At 40.4% G+C, this 24,677-nt stretch overlaps 1 protein-coding gene across 3 annotated transcripts in view; it reads right to left on the bottom strand.

Moving 5' to 3' along the window:
- Positions 1-24,677, bottom strand: part of DEPTOR (DEP domain containing MTOR interacting protein) — a 148,079-nt gene that overhangs the window by 30,060 nt on the left and 93,342 nt on the right. For 2 of the 3 annotated variants that reach the window (XM_068525539.1, XM_068525540.1), the window contains exons 5-8: positions 19,588-19,773; positions 17,453-17,584; positions 12,830-12,900; positions 10,700-10,804 (exon numbers count right to left, since the gene is read on the bottom strand). In XM_068525539.1, coding sequence (XP_068381640.1) covers positions 10,700-10,804; positions 12,830-12,900; positions 17,453-17,584; positions 19,588-19,773 — 494 coding nt within the window. Of the gene's footprint in view, positions 1-9,330; positions 9,517-10,699; positions 10,805-12,829; positions 12,901-17,452; positions 17,585-19,587; positions 19,774-24,677 lie in introns of those variants that run through there. The other variant, XM_068525542.1, reaches the window with a different exon arrangement.

Here is a 24,677-nt window from a genome sequence, read left to right as displayed (position 1 = left end):
CATGCATCCATGAGCAGTTCACAAAGGGTGTAAGGTTTTATTGGACTATATCATCTATTGGGCTCTGCCTCATGGGTTTGTAGTTTTTGAAGTAATGCAATAGGAAGCATTATGAGGACTTTGGGGTGGAGAGACCAGGTTCTAACCTAGCTCTAACATTTACAAGCTGGGTGACCTTGGGAAAAGGATTAACTGGGTCTCAGTTTCCTCATTTGCAAGGTAGGGAGAACACGGCCCACCCCCCCTTCAAAAGGTATAAGAACAATAAAAGATATAATGTGTGTGAAATGCATGGGAACACAATGCAGGTGTTCAATGAGTGAATTCCTTAGCCTTTCTATAGAAGCACCGATTCACTGGATCATTCAACAAATTTGCTTCCAGTGCTTACTAAATGCCAGGAATTGTGCTGAGTACTGGGAATATAGTAGTTAAGACAGACAAGGTCCGTACATTTATGGAGCTACTGGAGACAGATAAATAATAAATGTTAAGTACTATTATCTGATTCTGATAAATGTTATGTCTTGAAAAAATAAGACAGGGTAATATGATAAAGAGTAACTGGAGGAAGACAGGGTATTTAAGAAAGGCTTCCCTGAAAAATTGACATTGAATCTGAGACTTGAATGACAACAAAGGAACCAGTCATTCAGCCTGAGGCCAATGGAGTTGCAAGCAAAACAGGGTTATAGATAATGTTCTAATCAAAAGGGCCCAGATCATGTACTTTGAGGGCCATAGAAGGTGTCTGGAATTTATTTTCATTGTCATGGGAAGCCAATAAGGTTTTAACAATCAGAGTCAAGTAATTAGATTTACTTGAGGGGCAGACCTAGGCACACTCATGATATATCTGTGAAATGTAAAAATTCTGCCCTGACTAGAGTGGAAGATAGCTACTAGAGGATCAGGGAAAATGAAGTTATGATAGAGAATGTGACCCAGAAATGGGTTTAGACTTGATGTGATAAAATCAGAAAAGAGGATGTCATTAAAGGTTGCAACATGAAGCCAAGTTTAAGTGATATTCATTAGACTGTAGCCAGTAGACTATTCTGGGGAAGGAACTTTATTCCTTTTCAAAGTAGAGGAAAAGAGGTAAGAAATAGAAGTATTCCTCCTGGAATCATTTCTTCCTTCAGGATTTTAGTATTTAGCTGCTGATATGAAGTGGACTCATGTACAGAAAGGGGCTAGCATGGTGCAAGGTCAGGCATACAGAAGACACTCAATAAATTATTGTTTTTTTCTCTTCTTTCCTCCTTTCCCCATTGTGTTGAAATGAACCAGAAGTTACTGGTATGGAATTGCTAAAGGATGAGTGAAGGGTGGCCAAAGGGAGAATGTACAGAACAACCTCTTTCAGATGAAAATGCATTGCATGGGTTGACTCAACTTTTGATGGGTCCTGTATTTCATGTTCTATTCTAGAGTTGCAATGCCAAGGAAAGGTCTTCTAAGCCAGAGGTTTACAGATTTCATTTTTTAGGTAAAAGAACCTTCAAAATAAAAATAACTCCAAATTAAAAAATGGTGGATCAAGTGGGAATTCTAATGATACTACTGCTGTTGTTCTCTAGGCCGTAAGGGGGTGGAGAGGAATATGAAATAATATAGAAACTTATCAGCAAAGGTGTAATTAATTGTTCTCTTTTTTACGTTCATCTTGACTGAGACAAAACTGAAAAGTAAGGTTATAGTTTGGGGCCTCTGGTAACATCTGTTCCCTTTTTGGTCTCTGGGGACAAATACACTATTACTGCATGAGGAGGAGAAGGTAACTGGAAGGGAAGAAGGGAAATGGACTAGAGTAAAAATAAAATTTTCAAACAAGCTGGAGATGATGCAAAAGTCTTTTGACCAAAACACTTAAAACTCAATTCCATTTACAACTGAAGTCAAGGTGGAACCTTCCCTGGCCTACATCTCAGCAATCCCCTCCTGCAACTTAGCTGCCTGACCCACCCCCAGCAGCCTGGGTCAGCTACGAGGAGGTTGTGAGTATGAAGAGCTCTGGGAATTGGGGCTAGATCACAGACTTCTCCATCTCATCCAGAAAAGGAGCTGGGTGGATCTTATCACTCTCCCTAAGGACACATTTTCTCTGGAGTTCTTCCAGAGCTTCTAGAGAAGGAAATTTTAATACAGGCATGACAGTCTCCCCTCGTCACGGGGGAAGGGTTCCCGTTAAACCAGGCAAAGAGCTCTCCTCTGGGTCTGGAAAGGTCGAGAAGTGTTAAGAGGGGAATATGGAATTCAGTCTCTTCACTCTGGGGCCTGACCTGTACACACACTGGTGGCCTACTTCTTAAAATTTTCCAAGCCTCATTAAAAGGTAAAATAAAAGCGAGAAATGGGACAAGCCTCTTAGATAGCCTCATCCACCAGAGGGCAGACAGCAGAAGCAGAAGAACTACAAATCTGAAGCCTGTGGAAGGAAAACCACATTCACAGAAAGATAGACAAAAGAAAAGGCAGAGGATTTTGTAGCAGATGAAGGAACAAGATAAAACCCCAGAAAAACAATTAAATGAAGTGGAGATAGGCAACCTTCCAGAAAAAGAATTCAGAATAATGAGAGTGAAGATGATACAGGACCTCGGAAAACGAATGGAGGCAAAGATCGAGAAGATGCAAGAAATGCTTAACAAAGATCTAGAAGAATTAAAGAACAAACAAACAGAGATGAACAATATAATAACTGAAATGAAAAATACAGTAGAAGGAATCAACAGCAGAATAACTGAAGCAGAAGAACGGATAAGTGACCTGGGAGACAGAATGGTGGAATTCACTGCTGCAGAACAGAATAAAGAAAAAAGAATGAAAAGAAATGAAGACAGCCTAAGAGACCTCTGGGACAACATTAAATGCACCAACATTTGCATTACAAGGGTCCCAGAAGGAGGAGAGAGAAAGGACCCGAGAAAATATTTAAAGAGATTATAGTCAAAAACTTCCCTAACACGGGAAAAGAAAAGAGCCACCCAAGTCCAGGAAGCACAGAGAGTACCAGGCAGGATAAACCCAAGGAGAAACACGCCTAGACACATAGTAATCAAAGTGGCAAAAATTAAAGACAAAGAAAAATTATTGAAAGCAACAAGGGAAAAATGACAAATAACATACAAGGGAACTCCCATAAAGTTAAAAGCTGATTTCTCAGCAGAAACTCTACAAGCCAGAAGAGTAGCACGATATATTTAAAGTGATGAAAGGGAAAAGCCTACAACCAATATTACTCTACCCGGCAAGGATCTCATCCAGATTCGACAGAAAAATTAAAAGCTTTACAGACAAGCAAAAGCTAAGAGAATTCAGTACCACCAAACCAGCTCTACAACAAATGTTAAAGGAACTTCTCTAAGTGGGAAACACAAGAGAAGAAAAGGACCCACAAAAACAAACCCATAACAATTAGAAAATGGTAATAGGAACATACATATTGAAAACTACTTTAAACGTGAATGGATTAAATGCCCCAACCAAAAGACACAAGCTAGCTGAATGGATACAAAAACAAGACCCATATATATATGCTGTCTACAAGAGACGACTTCACACCTAGGGACACATACTGACTGAAAGTGAGGGGATGGAAAAAGATATTCCATGCAAATGGAAATCAAAAGAAAGCTGGAGGAGCGATACTCATATCAGACAAAATAGACTTTAAAATAAAGAATGTTGCAAGAGACAAGGAAAGACACTACATAATGATCAAGGGATCAATCCAAGAGGAAGATATAACAATTATAAATATATATGCACCCAACATAGGAGCACCTCAATACATAAGGCAACTGCTAACAGTTATAAAAGAGGAAATCAACAGTAACATGATAATAGTGGGGGACTTTAACACCTCACTTACACCAATGGACAGATTATCCAGACACAAAATTAATAAGGAAACACAAGCTTTAAATGACAAAATAGACCAGATAGATTTAAATGATATTTATAGGACATTCCATGCAAAAACAGCAGATTACACTTTCTTCTCAAGTGCACATGGAACATTCTCCAGGATAGATCACATCTTGGGTCACAAATGAAGCCTCGGTAAATTTAAGAAAATTGAAATCATATCAAGCATCTTTTCTGACCACAACATTATGAGATTAGAAATCAATTACAGGGAAAGAAACGTAAAAAACACAAACACATGGAGGCTAAACAATACATTACTAAATAACCAAGAGATCACTGAAGAAATCAAAGAGGAAATAAAAAAATACCTAGAGACAAATGACAACGAAAACACGACTATCCAAAACCTACGGGATGCAGCAAAAGCAGTTCTAAGAGCGAAGTTTATAGCAATACAAGCCTACCTTAAGAAACAAGAAAAATCCCAAATAAACAATCTAACCTTATACCTAAAGGAACTAGAGAAAGAAGAACAAAGAAAACCCAAAGTTAGTAGAAGGAAAGAAATCATAAAGATTAGAGCAGAAATAAATGAAATAGAAACAAAGAAAACAATAGCAAAGATCAATAAAGCTAAAAGCTGGTTCTTTGCAAAGAAAAACAAAATTGATAAACCTTTAGCCAGACTCATCAAGAAAAAGAGGGAGAGGACTCAAATCAATAAAGTTAGAAATGAAAAAGAAGTTACAACAGACACCACAGAAATACAAAGCATCATAAGGGACTACTATGAGCAACCTAAGCCAATAAAATGGACAACCTGGGAGAAATGGACAAATTCTTAGAAAGGTATAACCTTCCAAGGCTGAACCAGGAAGAAATAGAAAATATGAACAGACCAATCACAAGTAATGAAATTGAAACTGTGATTAAAAATCTTCCAACAAACAAAAGTCCAGGACCAGATGGCTTCACAAGTGAATTCTGTCAAACATTTAAGAAGAGTTAACACCTATCCTTCTCAAACTCTTCCAAAAAATTGCAGAGGAAGGAACACTCCCAAGCTCATTCTATGAGGCCACCATCACCCTGATACCAAAACCAGACAAAGATACTACAAAAAAAGAAAATTACAGACCAATATCACTGATGAATAGAGATGCAAAAATCCTCAACAAAATACTAGCAAAGAGAATCCAACAACACATTAAAAGGATCATGCACCATGATCAAGTGGGATTTATCCCAGGGATGCAAGGATTCTTCAATATACGCAAATCAATCAATGTGATACACCATATTAACAAATGGAAGAATAAAAACCATATGATCATCTCAATAGATGCAGACAAAGCTTTTGACAAAATTCAACACCCATTTATGATAAAAACTCTCCAGAAAGTGGGCATAGAGGGAACCTACCTCAACAGAATAAAGGCCATATACAACAAACCCACAGCAAACGTCATTCTCAATGGTGAAAAACTGAAAGCATTTCCTCTAAGATCAGGAACAAGACAAGGATGTCTACTCTCACCACTATTATTCAGCATAGTTTTGGACGTCATAGCCATGGCAATCAGAGAAGAAAAAGAAGTAAAAGGAATACAAATTGGAAAAGAAGAAGTAAAACTGTCACTGTTTGCAGATGACATACTACACATAGAAAATCCTAAAATCCTACACATAGAAAATCATAATCTTTAGGATTAGCTACTAGAGCTAATCAATGAATTTGGTAAAGTTGTAGGATACAAAATTAATGCACAGAAATCTCCTGCATTCCTATACGCTAACAACGAAAGATCAGAAAGAGAAATTAAGGAAACAATCCCATTCACCACTGCAACCAAAAGAATAAAATACCTAGGTATAAACCTACCTAAGGAGACAAAAGACCTGTACTCAGAAAACTATAAGACACTGATGAAAGAAATCAAAGATGACACAAACGGAGAGATATACCATGTTCTTGGATTGGAAGAATCGATATTGTGAAAATGACTATACTACCCAAGGCAATCTACAGATTCAATGCAATCCCTATCAAATTACCAGTGGCATTTTTTACAGAACTAGGACAAAAATTCTTAAAATTTGTATGGAGACACAAAAGACCCCGAATACCCAAACAGTCTTGAGGGGAAAAAACAGAGCTGGTGAATCAGACTCCCTGACTTCAGACTATACTACAAAGCTACAGTAATCAAGACAATATGGTACTGGCACAAAAACAGAAATATAGATCAATGGAACAGGATAGACAGCCCAGAGATAAACCCACGCACCTACGGTCAACTAATCTATGACAAAGGAGGCAAGGATACACAATGGAGAAAAGATAGTCTCTTCAATAAGTGGTGCTGGGAAAACTGGACAGCTACATATAAAGGAATGAAACTAGAACACTCCCTAACACCATTCACAAAAATAAACTCAAAATGGATTAGAGACCTCAATGTAAGACCAGACATTATAAAACTCTTAGAGGAAAACACAGGAAGAACACTCTTTGACATAAATCACAGCAAGATCTTTTTTGATCCACCTCCTAGAGTAATGGAAATAAAAACAAAAATAAACAAATGGGACCTAAGGAAACTTAAAAGCTTTTGCACAGCAAAGGAAACTACAAACAAGACGAAAACACAACCCTCAGAATGGGAGAAAATATTTGCAAACGAATCAACCAACAAAGGATTAATCTCCAAAATATATACACAGCTCATGCAACTCAATATTAAAAAACAAACAATCCAATCAAAAAATGGGCAGAAGATCTAAATAGACATTTCTCCAAAGAAGACATACAGATGGCCAAGAAGCACATGAACAGCTGCTCAACGTCACTAATTATTAGAGAAATGAAAATCAAAACCACAATGAGGTACCACCTCACACCAGTTAGAATGGGCATCATCAGAAAATCTACAAACAATAAATGCTGGAGAGGGTGTGGAGAAAAGGGAACACTCTTGCACTGTTGGTGGGAATGTAAATTGATACAGCCACTATGGAAAACAGTATGTTGTTTCCTTAAAAACTAAAAATAGAATTACCATATGACCCAGCAATCCCACTACGGGCATATACCCAGAGAAAACCATAATTCAAAAAGACAAATACACCCCAATGTCCATTGCAGCACTATTTACAATAGCCAGGTCATGGAAGCAACCTAAATGTCCATCGACAGACGAATAGATAAAGAAGATGTGGTACATATATACAATGGAATATTACTCAGCCATAAAAGGGAACGAAATTGGGTCATTTTTACAGATGTGGATGGATCTACAGACTGTCATACAGAGTGAAGTAAGTCAGAAAGAGAAAAACAAATATCGATATTAACGCATATATGTGGAACCTAGAAAAATGGTACAGATGAACCGGTTTGCAGGGCAGAAATGGAGACACAGATGTAGAGAACAAACGTAGGGGCACCAAGGGGGGAAAGTGGGGGTGGGGGTGGGGTGGTGGTGGGATGAATTGGGCAATTGGGATTTACATGTATACACTGATGTGTATAAAATGGATGACTAATAAGAACCTGCTGTATAAAAAAATAAATAAAATAAAATTCAAAAATTAAAAAAAAAGCGAGAAATGGTAAACATACAAAAACTAGTTACAAAACGATTTCTGCTTTGGCAAGGAAAGCAGAGAAATTAAGCAGCCACAGAAAGTAGAAAAATTCCACTGGATGGAAAGATCACAAAGGCCCAGATGTAAAGCTTTGTCTACATTGGAAAGTAGGAGAAAACGAGGGATGAGACCTGAGACGTGAGCCTGGTCTTCCGTGTAGAGACTGCCATGGAAGGCAAAGTGGGACACTTTTCACTGTCCTGGGTCAGCTCTTGCCAGTCAGAGGTGCTAAAAGGAGGCTTCTGACCAGATGGGCAATTTCTACCACCCAGACCAAGCAGGTCGATCACTGCCCCGGTCACCAGATCCTTCCCCAGGACAGGCTCTTGTATGGTCACCCCTGCTGCGCACCCCCTTCCCCCCAACTGAGCTCCACACAACCAGACACGCTGCCGTGAAGTTCAAGAGCAGCAGCGATGTGACAGGTTGGTGGTAACAAGCCTCCAGGATTGGGTTATAGCAGCGGTCCCTGACCTTTTTGGCACCAGGGACCGGTTTCGTGGAAGACAATTTTTCCCTGGACCAGGGCGGGGGTGGTAACACGGGGAGCGATGGGGAGCGACGGGGGGCGGCAGATGAAGCTTCGCATACTCACCCGCCGCTCACCTCCTGCTGTGCGGCCCGGTTCCTAAGAGGCCACGGACCAGCACCGGTCTGCGGCCCGGGAGTTGGGGACCCCTGGGTTATATAAAGGGCTTTTTATATAAGTTATTCTATAACAAATACATATGGTAAATATAGGAAATTATTCAGTGTTTTCTATAACAAAGTAATGGATTTACATGAACAAACACAAGTAAATTACATGGAATTCCGAGCATGGTATCCCTGTCATCTTCATTTAACCAATAGTACAATTCAAAAATATCTCAATACAGTCATTCTAATACAGAATTTGATCAAAAGCAGGTTTTTAGAACAGGGTTATATTTTAAGATTTCATTTCAGGGATAAATGTTGTGTTAGATAATTTAAAGAGATTTTTTTCCCCCCAGCTGGATTTCCCAGCATTTTTAGTATGCTAATGTGCTTTTTGTAGATTTCTAAGAGGGGAATAAACTGTGCAGCAGTTGAAAACTGTTTTGATCACAGAACCTCAGGACAGGATATTTTGCTGGAGAGAGCTGTATAATACAATTTTGGAAACGCTGTTCTACTGAATTCTGTACTGCCCTACAACATATGAAAACCATTGTACACCCCACTGAGAATCTAAGAGTATAAACCGTATGAAGTGTTAGCTTCTGAAATTGACAAAAGTGTATCAGGTTACCCATCTATCAGGGTATGTACATTCAGAAGTTAATTAAGAAATCAACTGACAATGTCTAGAACAGTTATGCATGTTAATCAATAAAGATGGACTAAAATCAATGAAATACACCTGGCTAAGCAAAACAAGGTCTTTAGCTGCAATGTAAATCCATTGCTTTCCCCAAAGGAGGTAGGCTTCAAGCCCCATGCAAGTGAGTGCACGCTCAGAACCAAAGCACGCTGCCAGAAATAATTTATGCTGAGGTACTTTACTGTGGGAATAAAATATAAAACTCTTCCCACAGCCAAGAGTTCCACTAGAAAATGAAAAATTCAGCCTCAGCACAGATACAAATGCTCCTGGCCAACTTTCCTACTCTGGGTTTGTTTGGTGCTGTGCCCACTGCAATACTGAGGATGTAGGAAGGGCCTCTAATACAGATGGACTTAGCCAACGAGGCTTCTGTAACTTACCCAGAACATAAGACACAGGAAGCCTGTGCCTCCCTGTATGAAGGAGGTGTTCAAATCAGGGGGCAGAGTCAACCCTGAATCCTACCAGCATCGGTTACCCGGACTGGCCGTAATCTCTGCTCTGTGCTCCCTTGAGCTGGTCTCGGCTGCCCACCTCTCTTCTCTAGTAGGTAAACCATTGCCAGAGGGTAAGTGCTGGAAACCAGAGCTGTGGAGATCCAAACCATGCCATTGCTTCACTGGTTTACTGCTCTAGGAAAAGGACTGAGGGGAGAGGATGAAAGTATTGAAGAAATAAAGGGGGGGAATAATCTGTGGCTTTCAAGTCTTCTGCATCCTCCCATGGTCCCAGATAATCAAGAGATAAATACCCTCTGTGAAATATTTTACAGATGACAGAACAAAACTGTGCTAGATAAAGGTGTTTTGAAGCAGAAAACCAGTGCTCTCAATATCCTCTTATACCATATTTCTTTACAAATAAAAACAATGTGTATATATATATATATATATATATACTTATACGTATATATATATATATATATATATATATATATATATATATATATGTATACATACATAGAAGAAGTCTGGAGAATATAAATCAAAATGTTAACAGTGATACACTTTAATGTATGTCAATTATACTTCAAAAGAGCTGCTTAAAAATGTAAAGAGTGATTATCTCTAAGCTAGGAAAGATTATAGGCAGTTATTTTTTTTTCTGCCTGTGTGTATTTTCCAAATTTTCTGACTTTAATATTCATTTATAATAATATTCATTACTTTAATAATAATATTCATTACTTTAATACTAAAAATGTGTAAAAATTATTTTCAAAAATCTTACACAATTCACTCAGTTTCTTGATGTTTGTGTAGTTCTTTGTACTTTATCAAGTGTTTCGACATATTTAATCCATAAAACAGCAGAATGAAATATGATTATCATTTCAGAGAGGAGGAAACAGGCTCTGAGATGTTACAGAACTTGTTCAAAGAGCTAGTAAGTAGTAAAAACCAATAAAAGAATCCAGATCTCCTCTTCCAAACTCCACAACTTTTGTTCTCTTTTTCTCACTATTTACTGTTTCTTGTGTCTTGGCTGTTTAAACACCACAAGTATGTACTTTGAACAAAAGCAGTAGAGTTACTGTATAAGATTTAAGCAAAAAGAAACTTTTTTTCAAATTCAGTATTGGTTCAGGAGAGAAAATGTAAAATACCGAGGGAGGTTTGGAGACCAAGAAGGCAATAGTCCGAGCGATAGAAAAACTTATCCTTTTAGTTGCTACCTCATACGCTCTTGGCTTCATTTCACCCCCATTCAGAAAGGGAAAAGGAAATGACAAAAATGGGACCAAAACACGCAGGGAGAGAAAGTATAGATGGCACCAAACAATGAAATAAAGGGAGAAGTATTTAGACACTGCTGTACTGGAGGTACCTTCATTCCTGCTGCGGCTGCTGGGCCACTGGGATCCACGGCCTGGATGTGGCATGGCTTACTGCCTCGCACCACAAAGCCCCAGCCTACTGCGTCACCAACAATCTAGAGAGGAAAACCACAATTAGCCATCAGCAGACGGTCCCTGGCAGTGTGCCCGCCCTTCCAAGACAGAGAAAAGCCAGGACTAAAGGCATGCCAGGAGACACCTCTTCTCCACTTCACCTCTACCCTGTCAGGGGAACGGGACTCTTCTATCACAAACACAGGCTTATATCTCTGTGCGGAAAACATGGTCAAGAAACACCTGTTTGGCAGAAAGAAGCTTCTTCTGTGAGGTCACTACTCAATAAATAACTGGCAGATGCCCTCTTTCTTAGGCTGCTATGCAGTTGAATATCAGACTCAAATAAAGTCTGAAGATCTTAAAAATACTGTTGAAATTTCCCTCCAGATCCAATTTCTCTTCCCCTGCATCCAAAGGATACTTTCCTGATGATCTTGCTACGTCATTGAACTTTTTTTAAAAATTTTTATTGGAGTATAGTTGCTTGACAACCATTGAACTTTAAAGTAACCATTTAAATTACTAATGGGGGGAACCATGAAGAGTCTTGACTCTCCTGAAACACAGTTTTCTGTACCAAGAAAAGACAGTGAAAAAGTACATAAAGTTCACAATTTACAAGTCGACTCTGGTCCAAAAGTTGTTTGAAACTGGAGGGCGACTTTCCTTATAGAATCATAATTAGAATTGCCAGTTACATTCTCTGGGCAGCTCCCAGACATGTCTCTAATACATACCCCAACTGAAATAGAGATGACAGCCATTCACAGTCAATTACTAGCAATGCTGGCACTGATATTTAAAACCTAAAAGAAATACAGCTAAAAAATACAATCCAAAGTCTCTTGAATGCTGGAGACTGAGGAAAAGCAGGGAAGCAAATGAAATTTTTGTGACCATTCTCAAAAAGACTTTTAGGGCAGGTTTTAGTGTCGATGAACTCTTATTAGTTTTTGCTTGTCTGAGAAGTTCTTTATTAGGTACTTCATTGGCTTTAGGGTTTGCTGCTATTAGTTCATTATACCTAATTGCACTTCCAAATGTCCAGTTTACCTTTTCCCTGATACAGACATATTACCAGTGCTTTTTTCATATTGACTGGCTAGGACTGGACCCATCCTGTTTTAATTCCTTAGGGCTCAGAACGTGAAGTAGTCCTCGACAAATGTTCGTAGCACAAATGAGCGTGGAAAGCTTTTTCCCCACCCTGAGGTATTAAAACAAAAATTAGAAGACTAAAGGAAAGATGAGAGGTATTTTAAAGAAGACGTCAATGTAGATGTGAGGAGACAAAGAGACAGAGGCAAGTCAACAGGAAGTGGGTGAGGTGATGTCAAGCAGAGAACGTGGATTCTGTTTGAAGAAGACCAGTGGGGGACTTCCCTAGTGGTCCAGCGGTTAAGACGCCGTACTTCCACTGCAGGAGGCATGGGTCCGATCCCTGGTCAGGGAAGTTCCACATGCCTCAGGGTGAGGCCAAAAAAAAAAAAAAAGAAAAGAAAAGAATACCAGTGGGACCCTAGGAGTAGAAGGAAGGCTGAAGGACCTCCAAGAAAGGACAGGTGGTCAGGAGGTGCTCACAGGTAGGCAGTGTGCCCAAATCAGGTGCTTGTATAACTCAAGGCACGATAACATTGTCAAAAGCATCATTCCTTATGGTAGAACAATCTATGCCATAGTTTTCTCTATCTTAAGACTTCCCTCATGTCTTAAATAATTTTTAGAATTAACTATAATGCAGAAGGGATTACTGGCATTATTTGTTCTACCATCTGCCTTTGAATCTGTCATTATATTAGAGTAAGTACATAATGGAAATCTTTTTTTTAAGGACGCATCAAAAGGAATTTTAAATGCTGTATTAATAATAAATTATGCCAAGTCCTAATGCATTTTAGTGCCTAAAGGTCAAGAAAGTCTACTATTATAATCATGCTCAAAACAAAAGGGAAATTGGGAGAAGCTTTTCAATTCCGTCCCTAAGCTACATATGGACACCCTGCCATGTTGACACGGCCCAGACACACGAGCAGCACGGGAGAAAAACCAAATGATTAGCCTACCGTGAATGTCTTCCTCGCATACGGAGCCCCAGGAGTCAGGAGTTCCTCAGAAGTGACGGGTCTTTTCAACACTGTAAGACAGACACACTGTCAAGGTACAGACCCTTCTGAGCCCTCTGTCCTTTCATTCAGCAGATATTTACTGAATGCCTCATGTGTGACATCAGTGACCAAAAGTGGCAAAGATCCCTGCCTCCCAGTTTATATTCTAGCTGCACAGAGGCAGAAAATATTAGCAAACATAAATAACCCTAAACCTAACTTACAGAGCTACAGAAAGCAGAGACGGGAGCAGGGGAAGGGGAAGCAAGAGTGCCAGGGGTGGGGTAAGGAGCGGCTTGACATTTTTCTATAAGGGAAAAGACCACATTTTCTAGTTCCTGAATTTCTTTCTCTTAGACCTTGATGTGCATTCAACATGTCAAAATTAAGAGAAATCCTTAAAGATATTAAAAAAAAAAAAAAAGAGAGAAATCCTGACTCTGGCCATCTGATAACCGTTTCCACCCCATACAAACCTCTCCCCCATCATACCATACACGTCCCATTCACCAAAGCCTCACGGATTTCCTCATTAATACCCCAGATTGCGCGTACGCACTGCCTTTTGCCTTGAATCATAACACTGGGGAGCTTTTCTGCATAATTAACATGTGCTAGGCACTATGTTAGGCGCTTTAAATATATTCTATTATTTAATCATCACAAGAACTAAAGGGTTCATTTCATCCTTATCCCTATGCTATTAGGGAGGAAACAGAAGCTGAGAAAAGTTAAATAGCTTGCGTCCAAGGCCTCAGAGTCAACGGGAAGTAGAAGTAAGATTTAAACTCAAGCGTTTGGTGCCACTGCCCGTTCTCAGAAGAAAGGGCGCAGAAGCTCCAAAAGGTCACTGTGTGTTGTGTTCCTAAGACATGTGTCCCCATCAGATCACTGCTGTGGGCTACCAAGATGGCAAAGATTGCAGTCAATTCCTGACTTGCGACTGCCTAAACACCCACCAAAAATGAACTTCCCCCTCCACCCTGTGCTAAGAACTGGACAAGGGACTGCCATGGCCACCCAGAGCAGCCAGTGGGTTGGGGGACAGGGACCATCCTATCCCAGTTATAGAGACATCATGAACTTGAGTCCACAAAGAACCTGAAAGGACCAGGGCTAGGAGCCTAACCTGGCGAAGTGCCAGCCTCCAAATCCCTTTGCTGGTGGCCGTCAGATGCCAGTCCTGGAACAAGTGTGCAGCAGAAAATAAAAAGCAGCCTGGGGGGTGAGGCCTGGAGGATCCACCAGGCAGCTGGGCCCTAAGAAGCACCTTCTCAGTCAAAGGCAACGAAGTGTTTCTTGTTGAGATGACACGTGGCTGGGATTATTACTTTTGCTTTCAGAAAGCTCATAAAAGAGAACATGAATTTATGCTTCCTCCAAGGAGGGAGAAGGTTGAATATCAAGAACAGAAGCTCTCAGCAAATGGTCAGGAAGTAAGGGAAGGGGTCCATGGTTGAGGATTCTGACCTTTTTATTCCCTGCCACTCAACTGCCTCCAGGCTCCTACCCACAAAATCCCCTCTGGGGTTTATGAACGTGGATGTAGGAATCACACTGTACTTGTGATATCTGACAATATCGACCATTTATTTTTACTATACTTTTTCTCTATTTTTATTGAGATATAATTGACATATAACATTATATTAGTTTCAGGTTACAACACAACGGTGCATTTGTTATGAAATGATCAACTAGTCCAGTTAACATCGTCACCTCACATAGCTACAAAGTTGTTTTTCTTAAAAATGAGAGCTTTTAAGATCTACTCTCTTACCAACTTTCAAGTATACAACACAGTATTATTAACCATAGTCACCATGCTGTACATTACATCCCCCAGGACTTACCTATAAACTGGAAATTTGTACCTTTTGACCCCTTTCACCCATTTGTCCCACCCAACCACCAATCCCCCCCCCACCGACCACCCCCCCCCACCAATCACCAATTTGTTCTCTGTATATATGAGTTTTTTGTTAGATTCCACATATAAGTGAGATCATATGACATTTGTCGTTCTTTGCCTGACTTATTTCACTTAGCACAATGCCCTCGAGGTTCATTCATTTTGTTGCAAATGACAGGATTTCCTTCATTTTTATGGCTGAATAATACTCCATTGTGTATGTGTGTATATGTATGTGTCTCTGTGTGTGTGTGTATGTGTGTGTGTGTGTGTGTATATTTATATACATACAAAAAAATACCACATTTCCTCTATCCATTCATCCATTGATGGGCACTTAGGTTGTTTCCATGTCTTGGCTATTATAAATAATGCTGCAATAAACATGGGGGTACAGAGAGCTTTTCAAATTAGTGTTTTCATTTCCTTTCGATAAATACTCAGAAGTGAAATTGCTGGATCATATGGTAGTTCTACTTTTAATTCTTTTTTAAGGAACCTCCATACTGTTTCCCATAGTGGCTGCACCAATTTACATTCCCGCCAACGGTGCAAGAGGGTTCCCTTTTCTCCACACCCTCTCCAGCATTTGTTATATGTGTTCTTTTTGATGACAGCCATTCTGACAGGTATGAGGTTGTGGTTTTGAATCACACTATATTGTAATGTTTGGCAACAATACTGATCATTTAATACACTTTCTCTCTTATGTTAAAAAACGTAGAAACTTTGAAACCTAGGGAATTATTTCTAGCTTTCTCTTTTCATATCCTTGGGAACTTATTTACTCACCACAATGATACTGATTATGTTACTTTCTGTAGCACTTTCTTTATCTGAATTAGGGCATTTATATACAGTGTTAAAAAATACATCCTGATGGATATCTAATGATTAATTTTAAATGCCTTACTGTGAAGCCTGCTTACCTGCCTGAGAGAAAAAAAATCACAGATGAGCTCCCTGCATCTTGGGAACCCTCTTAGAGTAAAAGAGAAGCTTGTCAGAATATAGGTAAGAGGTAGGACTTATGAACCACAATGAAGTCCTGACAGCTTTGGTCCTTAGAGACCCAAAAAAGGCAACCTGACCTTTCTTTTCTACCTGCGTATCAGTAATATTTTCCCTTTGAGTCAAGGGGGTAAGGACAAAGAGGAAACAATGGAAACCTACCTCAGGGAAGATGAATGTGTAATTTAAGCAATTAACACTTTGTTCATCTTCTACTCTGGTAAGCAATCAAAAACATGTAAAATGGCTTTAGCACAACTGACCCTTTCCTGAAATTGAACTCTTTTGATTCTAACTTGGAGGTATCAGATTTCTGCCAGGGCTTCAAACATGCTATTTCTAACAATATAGTTCTTCTCATTCTACCTTATCAGCAGTGCTCTGTTAATTGAAAAACCTGGTAATATATGGGTGCTGGAAGATTTTCCAGCCAGAGACAGTGTGGAAGCAAGTTTCTTCATTCACTTGCAGGTTACAACTTTATTCTTAGAGCTAACCCTCCAGAAGACAGCCAAAAAAGAAGAAAAAAAAGTTAGATTAAGAAAAATACCTAGACAACAGCATTAGATGACTGTTTTCTCTTAAAGCCCTTTAACAACATCTATTTGTCCTTATTCTCATGAGTGCATTTTTTTTTTTCCTCAAAGAGATGATGTGCTCACTGAGGGATGGGGTCATGACCTCTCATCTTTGTATCCCCAACATCTGGTAATAAGGAAAGGGCATGAACAAAGGAACAAAGTGTCTTCCCTGAAGGTGATACACTGAACTGAGGGTGGACAGGGCACTAAACAAATGGAGGGGAAGGTGATTTCAAGGCCATGGTTATCATGATGGACCACGCAAGCTAATCCTGGAAAGGAGGTGGGTAAGGACAGTGAGAAGGTGGTGGTATCGATGGGTTACAGGTTCCTGTGGGCTTGAAGAACTGATTAGATCTAAGTACAAGTTCATTAACAATCTTTGTGCCTAGGTTTTTTTTTTTCTGGAATGTAAAAGCCACGGAGGTTGATGAGTAGAGTTTGAAACCACAAGGCACCAAGAGTCCACTGCAGGGATGGCTAGGTTTGCAGAGATCCAAGCTTCTTCCTTAGGGGTGCGGAGACCCAACAGATCTTTGCATCAGTTGCAATCTGGGGCAGCGCTATCTCCCCTGCTGTTTGCTGCTCAAACCTTCCTTCAGGACTGAGTGTTTCCTCCCAGTGCTGGGACTGCTAACAGCACACAGCCCTCAGACAGCCAACGTTCTCAACTGTCCTTGGAACTCTCTCTCCAAAGAGAGTCGCCTTTCCCCAGGTCACGCCCTCCTCCCAGGGGCAGCCAACATCCAATGACTGATCAAGGTGAGGCTATAAAAGCCTGGCCACCTCACCCCAAGTTGGGACAACTCTCAAACACCATCCCAACTCCAGAGTTCCACGTGGGGCGAGCCGCAGCCTTCACGGAGACTGCATTGCAGCCCAATTCTCCCTCGGCCCAAACCCACGTCCTTCCCTTCCACCCAAAGGGTGCCGCCCCCCAAGAGCACAATGTAACAAGATGCTCCCACGCTAGCCTCCCTCTGCCTGAGAATCCGCTTCCCAGGGAGCCCCGCCTGCACCCAGGCCCAAGTCCGCCACAGTCACGGTCAGAAACGGGGCCGCTTCTCAGCCACTCACCAGACTTGGGGTTGCAGAGCACGGGGGGGCTGCTGCTGGGGGGGGGGCTGCCGCTGAAGTAGCCGCTGCCGCAGCTGCTCATGCTGCTCCTCCGCACGGCAGACACGATCTTGACCTCCTTGCTGGGGCTGACTGTGGGCCGAGAACACACAGCGTCACCGACGGTGATGGTCTCGGTTCCCCAGAGCACGCACGCAGGCTTTCAGCTGCCAGGTATGGTGAGGCAGGTCACGTGCGCCGGAATAAAGCACTCTGGCCGTGGCATCGGAAAAGCAAGGGTTTGAGTGGCAGCTCTGCCCCTGACAGAACAGCACAGCCTGGGGCCATTCCCTTCGGTTTTCTAAACGTACAGTTTCCCCAACTGTAAAGTGGGAATGATGCCATCTCGTGGGACTGGTGCAAGGAGTGGATTATATATTTAAAAGTACTCAGTTACATAAAATATTATTTTAAGAACTACCGAGTCCATGCTAAGCATCCCTGAAAGGATGTAAAGTAAGTGCTGGCGAGACACTTAATGAATTAACAGTGATGATAAGTGCCTCTTGGTTGAAGATTAAATCTTTGATCACCCAGAGCCACAGAAGAAGGAGATTAAAACAGAGAGCACAGCTTCAGGCTTTGAAGGTGTATGTGAGGCAGCAGCTTCAGTGATAAGATCTCGTTCTCTCCACTGTGGAGTTGGCTGGCTCTCAACGAGGGAAAGAGAGCGAGGCATATGATCCAATGAAAGAAACCATGGAGAGCGCTCCGCTCAGTGCCTGGCACATGGGAAGCACAAAATCAATGCTGGCTTTTATGGCGACTATGGTTACTGTATCCTCCTTCTCACCATCACCACTTGCTCACGTCTGCGGGGCCCACTGAAAAACAGGCAAACCTTAGGACCAGCGAAGACGTGAACGGTTCCTCTGCACCTGCAGGAGACTGCAACCTAAGGGACACACAGCTGGTGCGCATCTAAGCACAGGCCTAGGCTCCTGACCCTTGGCTAGTGTTTACTTTCCTGGAGTGGCCCTTGGCTCCTTCTCTGCTCCATCCCAGCTGTGTCTGAGGAACCTGGGATGTAGAAGGTTGGGTAGGAGCCAGTATAATATAAGCACTGGGATAAGACAGAACTGGTGCAAGAGCCAGCCCTGTCCATCATGTTCTAGCTGTGTGACCTTGGGTAAGCCACTCAAATTCTCCATGCCTCAGTTTCTTCACCTGTAAAATGGAGATAAGAAAAGTCTTTCCTCGAAGAGTAACAGTGAGAATTAAACGAGAAAATGCATGCAACTAAGCTTGGATCTGTGCCAAGGGCACAGAAAGTTCTCAATACCTCTAGTTGTAAGTGTTCTCACGGTCAGCTCCTATTCATAACCAAGACACATTTTCATTTTGCTCTGGGTTTCGGGGGAAGCCCATAACTTCCAAACCTTAGGCCAATCAGTTTCTCAAGTCAGTGTCAAGTTTTCAGAGGAGTTGAAGATATCCTGTTAAGCACCTCACCCACTTACAAAGAATGACACATCAAGTTAACCTTTTCTGGGTGAATAGGATTATTTTATATTAGTTTATTTTTTGTTTAAATGGGGTTATCTTTGTGAACATCAGTCATCACTTCTGTCCAGGTTAATTGTCAATATGGGACAGTCTGACCTAACATATAATGTCCCAGGCTGCTGTGCTTTCTGAGCACCTGTGTCTACCTTTCATAGTTTTAATTTGTTCTGTGTGATGGATTGATAATCAGTCGCCTTTAGTTGTGTATGCCCTAAGAAGACTTTATTCATCCTTAAAATATATAGCTTCTCAATGCTGTGACTTAGAAAACTGGATAATTAATGATATGTAAGGATTGTTTGTAAATGAAAAGTAAATAAGGTAGGAGTGAGAGCTTGAGTGGTCTTCTATAATTCAAATACATAGTGTTATAAAATAGACTTCTTAGCATGTATGTTGGCTGCGCAGAACAATCTGGTTGTATGTGTGTATGGTTTCTTTTGGGGGGAGTAATAAATAAATAAATAAAAATTTGGTTATAAATAAATATAAATTTGCTGGAGAACAGAATTTCACAAAGGTGAGCTACAACTATGTTATTTCTCAAAAGACAGATACATATGATCAAACAAACAAGGGAACTGACATACCTGACATAAAACTTGTAGACTTCCGATTGTCATGGCTCTGCTTCCTCAGGCAGAAGGGGCTGTCATGAGTTTCCTGGGAGGAGGGGGATTTTTCATTGAGCAGCTCCATCAGTCTTCGCCTCCGCCGGAAGTTCATTCTGAACTGGTAGAGAAGATTGCTGTCCACAAACGGGTGCTTGTTGGACACTGGGGAGAAGAAACAATAGATGAGGGCTGCCTGGTCACTAAGCACTGTAGCCAGGAGACTCCAGCCAACAGGAGCAAAAGTCTTGGGAAAGGGTTTAGTTCTACAGATGTCCCAGGAGCTTGCAGTCTACACATGGTCCCAGATTCTTTCCACATGTCATGCATTTTTAAAATTTGCTAACCGATTCCTCTGGGGGAACTCTGCCTGATCTCACCCCAATCTAAGTTATACTCCTCCTGGTGTTGTCCTGCCTCCTACTTTACCTCCGTCTGAGCACTTGTCACACACACTCTCGTTGTCCCTCAACTTCTCTGCCTTTCCCACTAAACTCTAGGCTCTTTGGGGCAGTGATCGTGGCTTCATTTAGTCATGTGTCCACTGGGCCCAGCACAGTGTTTGTCCCAGAGCAACATGGCCATTCATTTCTAAACTTTTTATCTTGTGATAATTATAGACTCATGGAGAGTTGCAAAATAATATAGAGACCACATAGTATATGATTCCATTCATATGAAATATCCAGAACAAGGAAATCTATAGACACAGAGTAGACTGGGTGGTTGCCAGGGGCTGGAGGGGATCTAGTGGGTTGGGGATGTTAACTAAAGTGTGAGATTCCTTTTTGAGGGGATGAAAATGGTCTAAAATTGACTGTGGTGATGATTGCATATATCTGTGAATATACTAAAAACCAATGAGTGGTATGCTTTAATATGAGCGGATCATATGGTATGTGAACTATATCTCACCAAAGCTGCTGAAAAAATCAACAGCAACAAGAAATAGTAGAGAGTCCCCGTGTACTCTTCACCCAGATTCCCCCAATGGTTTCACCTTACAGAAATAACTAAAGTACAATATCAGACAAAGACAATGACATTAGTACAATCTATAGACCTTATTCAGATTTCACCGGTTTTTACATGCACTCATTTGTCTGTGTGTGTGTGTGTGTGTGTGTGTGTGTGTGTGTGTGTATTTTTAGGCAATTTTATCACATGTATAGATCTCTGTAACCACCACCACACTCAAAGCACAGGACTGTTCCATCATGACAAAGGGACTCCCTCATGCTAACCCCTGATAGCCTCCCACTCCAAATCCTTAATGTCTGGCAACCACTAGTATGCTCTCCACCTCTGCAATGTCACCATTTAGAGAATTTTATAGAAATGGAATCAAACATTATGTAGCTGCTTAAGATTGATGCTAAATGAATGAATGGCTATCCAGATAAAGGCTGGTGACTTCCCAAGGAAAATCTACACTTTTGAGCACCTAATCATGCCAGGCCATCAACTCAAAATCAATAATAACAATAGCTAACCCTCATACAGCATTTTCTATGAATTCAGCATTATTTTAAATGCTTTATTTGTATTAATTCCTCTAATTTTAACAACAGCCTGGGGTATAGTTACTGTTACTTTCTTCCTTATTTTTTGATGAAGAAACTGAAGCCCAGAGATATGAGTAAGACCCAAAGAAGACACAGTAAATGTCAGAGGTAGAAATATAACTACAGTATCTGACTCCAGAATTCAAGTTCCAAATTACTACTCTCAACTGCCTCTCTGAAAAAAAATTCCTGTGCTTCTTTAGGTTCTCATAAAGAACTGAAATAATGTTACATAAAACTGCTAATGTATGGCTACCAGGCTAAATTTACATCCAATTCTACAATACCATTTATATCTTGGGGATCTATTGTGGTCTATTTGCAACTTTATATTTTGAGTTCTAATCATGGAGTTGTGAAACCGGCAAGACATCAGGCTCCAAAAGCCATGTTCCTAGGTCATTTTGTCTCTGGGAAGTAACCAGGAACCCTGCAAACTGGCCAGCATCATGCTGAAGTCTCAACCCCCCAAAATTCAAAACAATTGAATAGACTTTACCAAAAAAAAAAAAAATCTAATTAGCACGTGAGAAGAAGCTCAACCTCATTAGTTAATATGGAAATGCAAATTAAAATCACAACGAGATGCCACTTCACACCCACTAGAATCACTAAAATAAAAAGAACGACAGCATCAAATGTCAGTGAGGATATGGAGCAACTGGAACTCTCATTGTGCGGGCAGGAATATAAAATGGTAAAACCAGGTTGGAGAATAGTCTGACAGATCTTATAAAGTTATACACATATCTACCCTATGTCCCCACAATTCTTAGGGATCCACCCACAACAAATGAAAACATATATCGCCCAAAATGTTCATTGCAGCCTTATTCATAATAGCCCAAAACTGGGGACAACATGTCTATCAACAGGAGAATGGATAAGTAAATTGTAGATACAATGAAACAGTACTTGACAATAAAAAGGAATGAGCTGCTGACACATAAAACAACGTGGATTAATATCAAAACATTAAGTTGAGTGAGAAAAGCCAGACACAAAAAACATAACACAGAGTGACTTAATTTACGTGAGGTTCAAGAATAGAGGAAATTCACATATAATGATAGAAATCAGAAAGGGGAAGGGGAGAGGATTGACTGGAAAGGAGTAGGAGGAAACTTTCTGGGGTGATGAAAATGTTCTATATCTTGTTTTTACATGAATATATACATTGTCAAAATGCACCAAACTAAACATTTAAGATACGTATATTTCATTGTAGGTTAAGTATATGTATGTTAATAAAAAGGAAACAAACAACAACAACAACAACAAATCTTATAAATGGACTGGGAGACTAGGAACAACAGAGTCTTAACAGGGACTTCCCTGGTGGTCCAGTGGTAAAGAATCCGCCTTCCAATGCAGGGGGCATGGGTTCGATCCCTGGTCAGGGAACTAAGATCCCACATACCGCGGGCAACTAAGTCCATGCGCCACAGCTACAGAGCCCACGTGCCCTGGAGTCCGCGGGCCACAACTAGAGAGAAGGCCATGCACCTCAGCGAAGACCCCACATGCCGCAACTAAGACCCGACACAGACAAAAAAATAAATTAATTAAAAACAAAAACAAAAAATAGAGCTTAACACTGTAAACCCACATTGCCAATATAAGATGCTACATAATGTTAATGCCCAAATAATCATTTGGCTATTAACCACTGGGCATATGGACAGTCTCAGAAAGGAGTGGTCCTGTTATAGTATAATTCACCCACTTAATGTGCATAGTTCTATATATATTCTAGTCTATAATATATTCACAGAGTTGTGCATCCCATCATCACAATCAATTTTAAAACATTTCCATCACCCCCAAAAGAAACCCAACACTCCTTAGCTATCACTTCCAATCTGTCCATAACCCCTAGGCAACCCCTAGGCAAGCACTAATCAACTTTCTGTCTCTGTAGATTTGTCCATGTTGGGCATTTCATATAAAGAGAGTCACATAAGATATGGTCCATTGTGACTTGCTTCTTTCACTTGGCATAATGTTTACAAGGTTTATCCATGTAATGCCATGTATCGGTACTTCACTACTTTTTATTGCCAAATAATATTCCATTGTACGGACATACTATATTTTGTTTATCCATGCATCAGTTGATGGACACTTGAGCTGTTTTCACTTCCTGGTTATAATGAATAATGTTACTAACATTCATATAAAAATTTTTGTGTGGACATATGTATTCATTTCTCTTAGGTTTACAACTAGGAGCAGAATGGCAGGATCATATGGTAACCCTATATTGTATGCCAGATTCTTCTCCAAAGAGGATGCCCTATTTTACATTCCCACCAACAGAGTAGGGGGTCCTAATTGTTCCACATCCTTAGCAACCCTTGTTATTCTCTATCTTTTTTATGACACTTGTCCTAATGGTTGTGTAGTGGTATCTTATTGTGATTTTGACTTGCATTTCCATGATGGCTAATAACGTTGAACATGTTTTTATGTGCTTATTGTCTATGTGCCTATCTTCTTTGGAGAACTGTCTATCCAAATCCTTTGTCTATTTTTTAATTGGATTGTCTTTAAAAAAAAGAGATTTATTTTTTAAAGCAGTTTTAGGTTCACAGCAAAACTGAGCAGAAAGTGCAGAGTTCTCATATACCCTCTGCCCCCCGACACACAACTTTGCTCTACCATCAATTATCGAGAAAGGAACAGATGTTACAACTGATGAATGTACACTGACACATCATTATTATCCAAAGTCCATAGTTTACATTAGGGTTCACCTTGATGTTGAACATTCCACGGATTTTGTCAAATGTATCTACCATTATATTGAGTTGGCCAAAAAAGTTCATTCAGTTTTTTTCTGCAAGATGTTACGGCATATAGTATCATACAGACTATTTTTGCTGTTCAAAAAATCCTCTGTGTTCTACCTATTCATCCCTCCTTCCCCCCAACCCATGGCAACCACTGATCTCTTTACTGTCTCCATAGTTCCGTCTTTTCCAGAAGGTCATATAGTTGTAGCCTTTTAATATTGGCTTCTTTCACTTAGTGATATGCATTTAAGGTTCCCCTAAGTCTTTACGTGGCTTGATAGTTCTTTTTGTACTGAATAATATTCCATTGTCTGGATGTATAACAGTTTATCCATTCACCTACTGAAGGACATATTGGTTGCTTCTAAGTTATGACAATCATGAATAAAGCTGCTATAAACATCCACGTGCAGGTTTTTGTGTGAACATAAGTTTTCAACTCCTTTGGGTAAATACCAAGGAACATGATTGCTGGATCATACAGTAAGAGTATGCTTACCATACTGGCAAAATCCCTTGCAAAGTGACTGTACCATTTTCTATTCCCACCAGCAATGAATGAGAGTTTCTGTTGCTCCACAACCTTGCCTGCATTTGTCATTGTCAGTGTTTTGGATTTTGGCCATTCTAATAGGTGTGTAATGGTATCTCGTTGTTTCAGTTTGGAATTCCCTAATCACATAGGATGTTGAGCATTTTTTCATATGTT

This window comes from Eschrichtius robustus, chromosome 17 (assembly GCF_028021215.1).
Source record: "Eschrichtius robustus isolate mEscRob2 chromosome 17, mEscRob2.pri, whole genome shotgun sequence".
Lineage (NCBI taxonomy): Eukaryota > Metazoa > Chordata > Mammalia > Artiodactyla > Eschrichtiidae > Eschrichtius > Eschrichtius robustus.
Note: the sequence above shows the minus strand (reverse complement) of the source record. Positions and strands in the feature narration are given on the sequence as shown.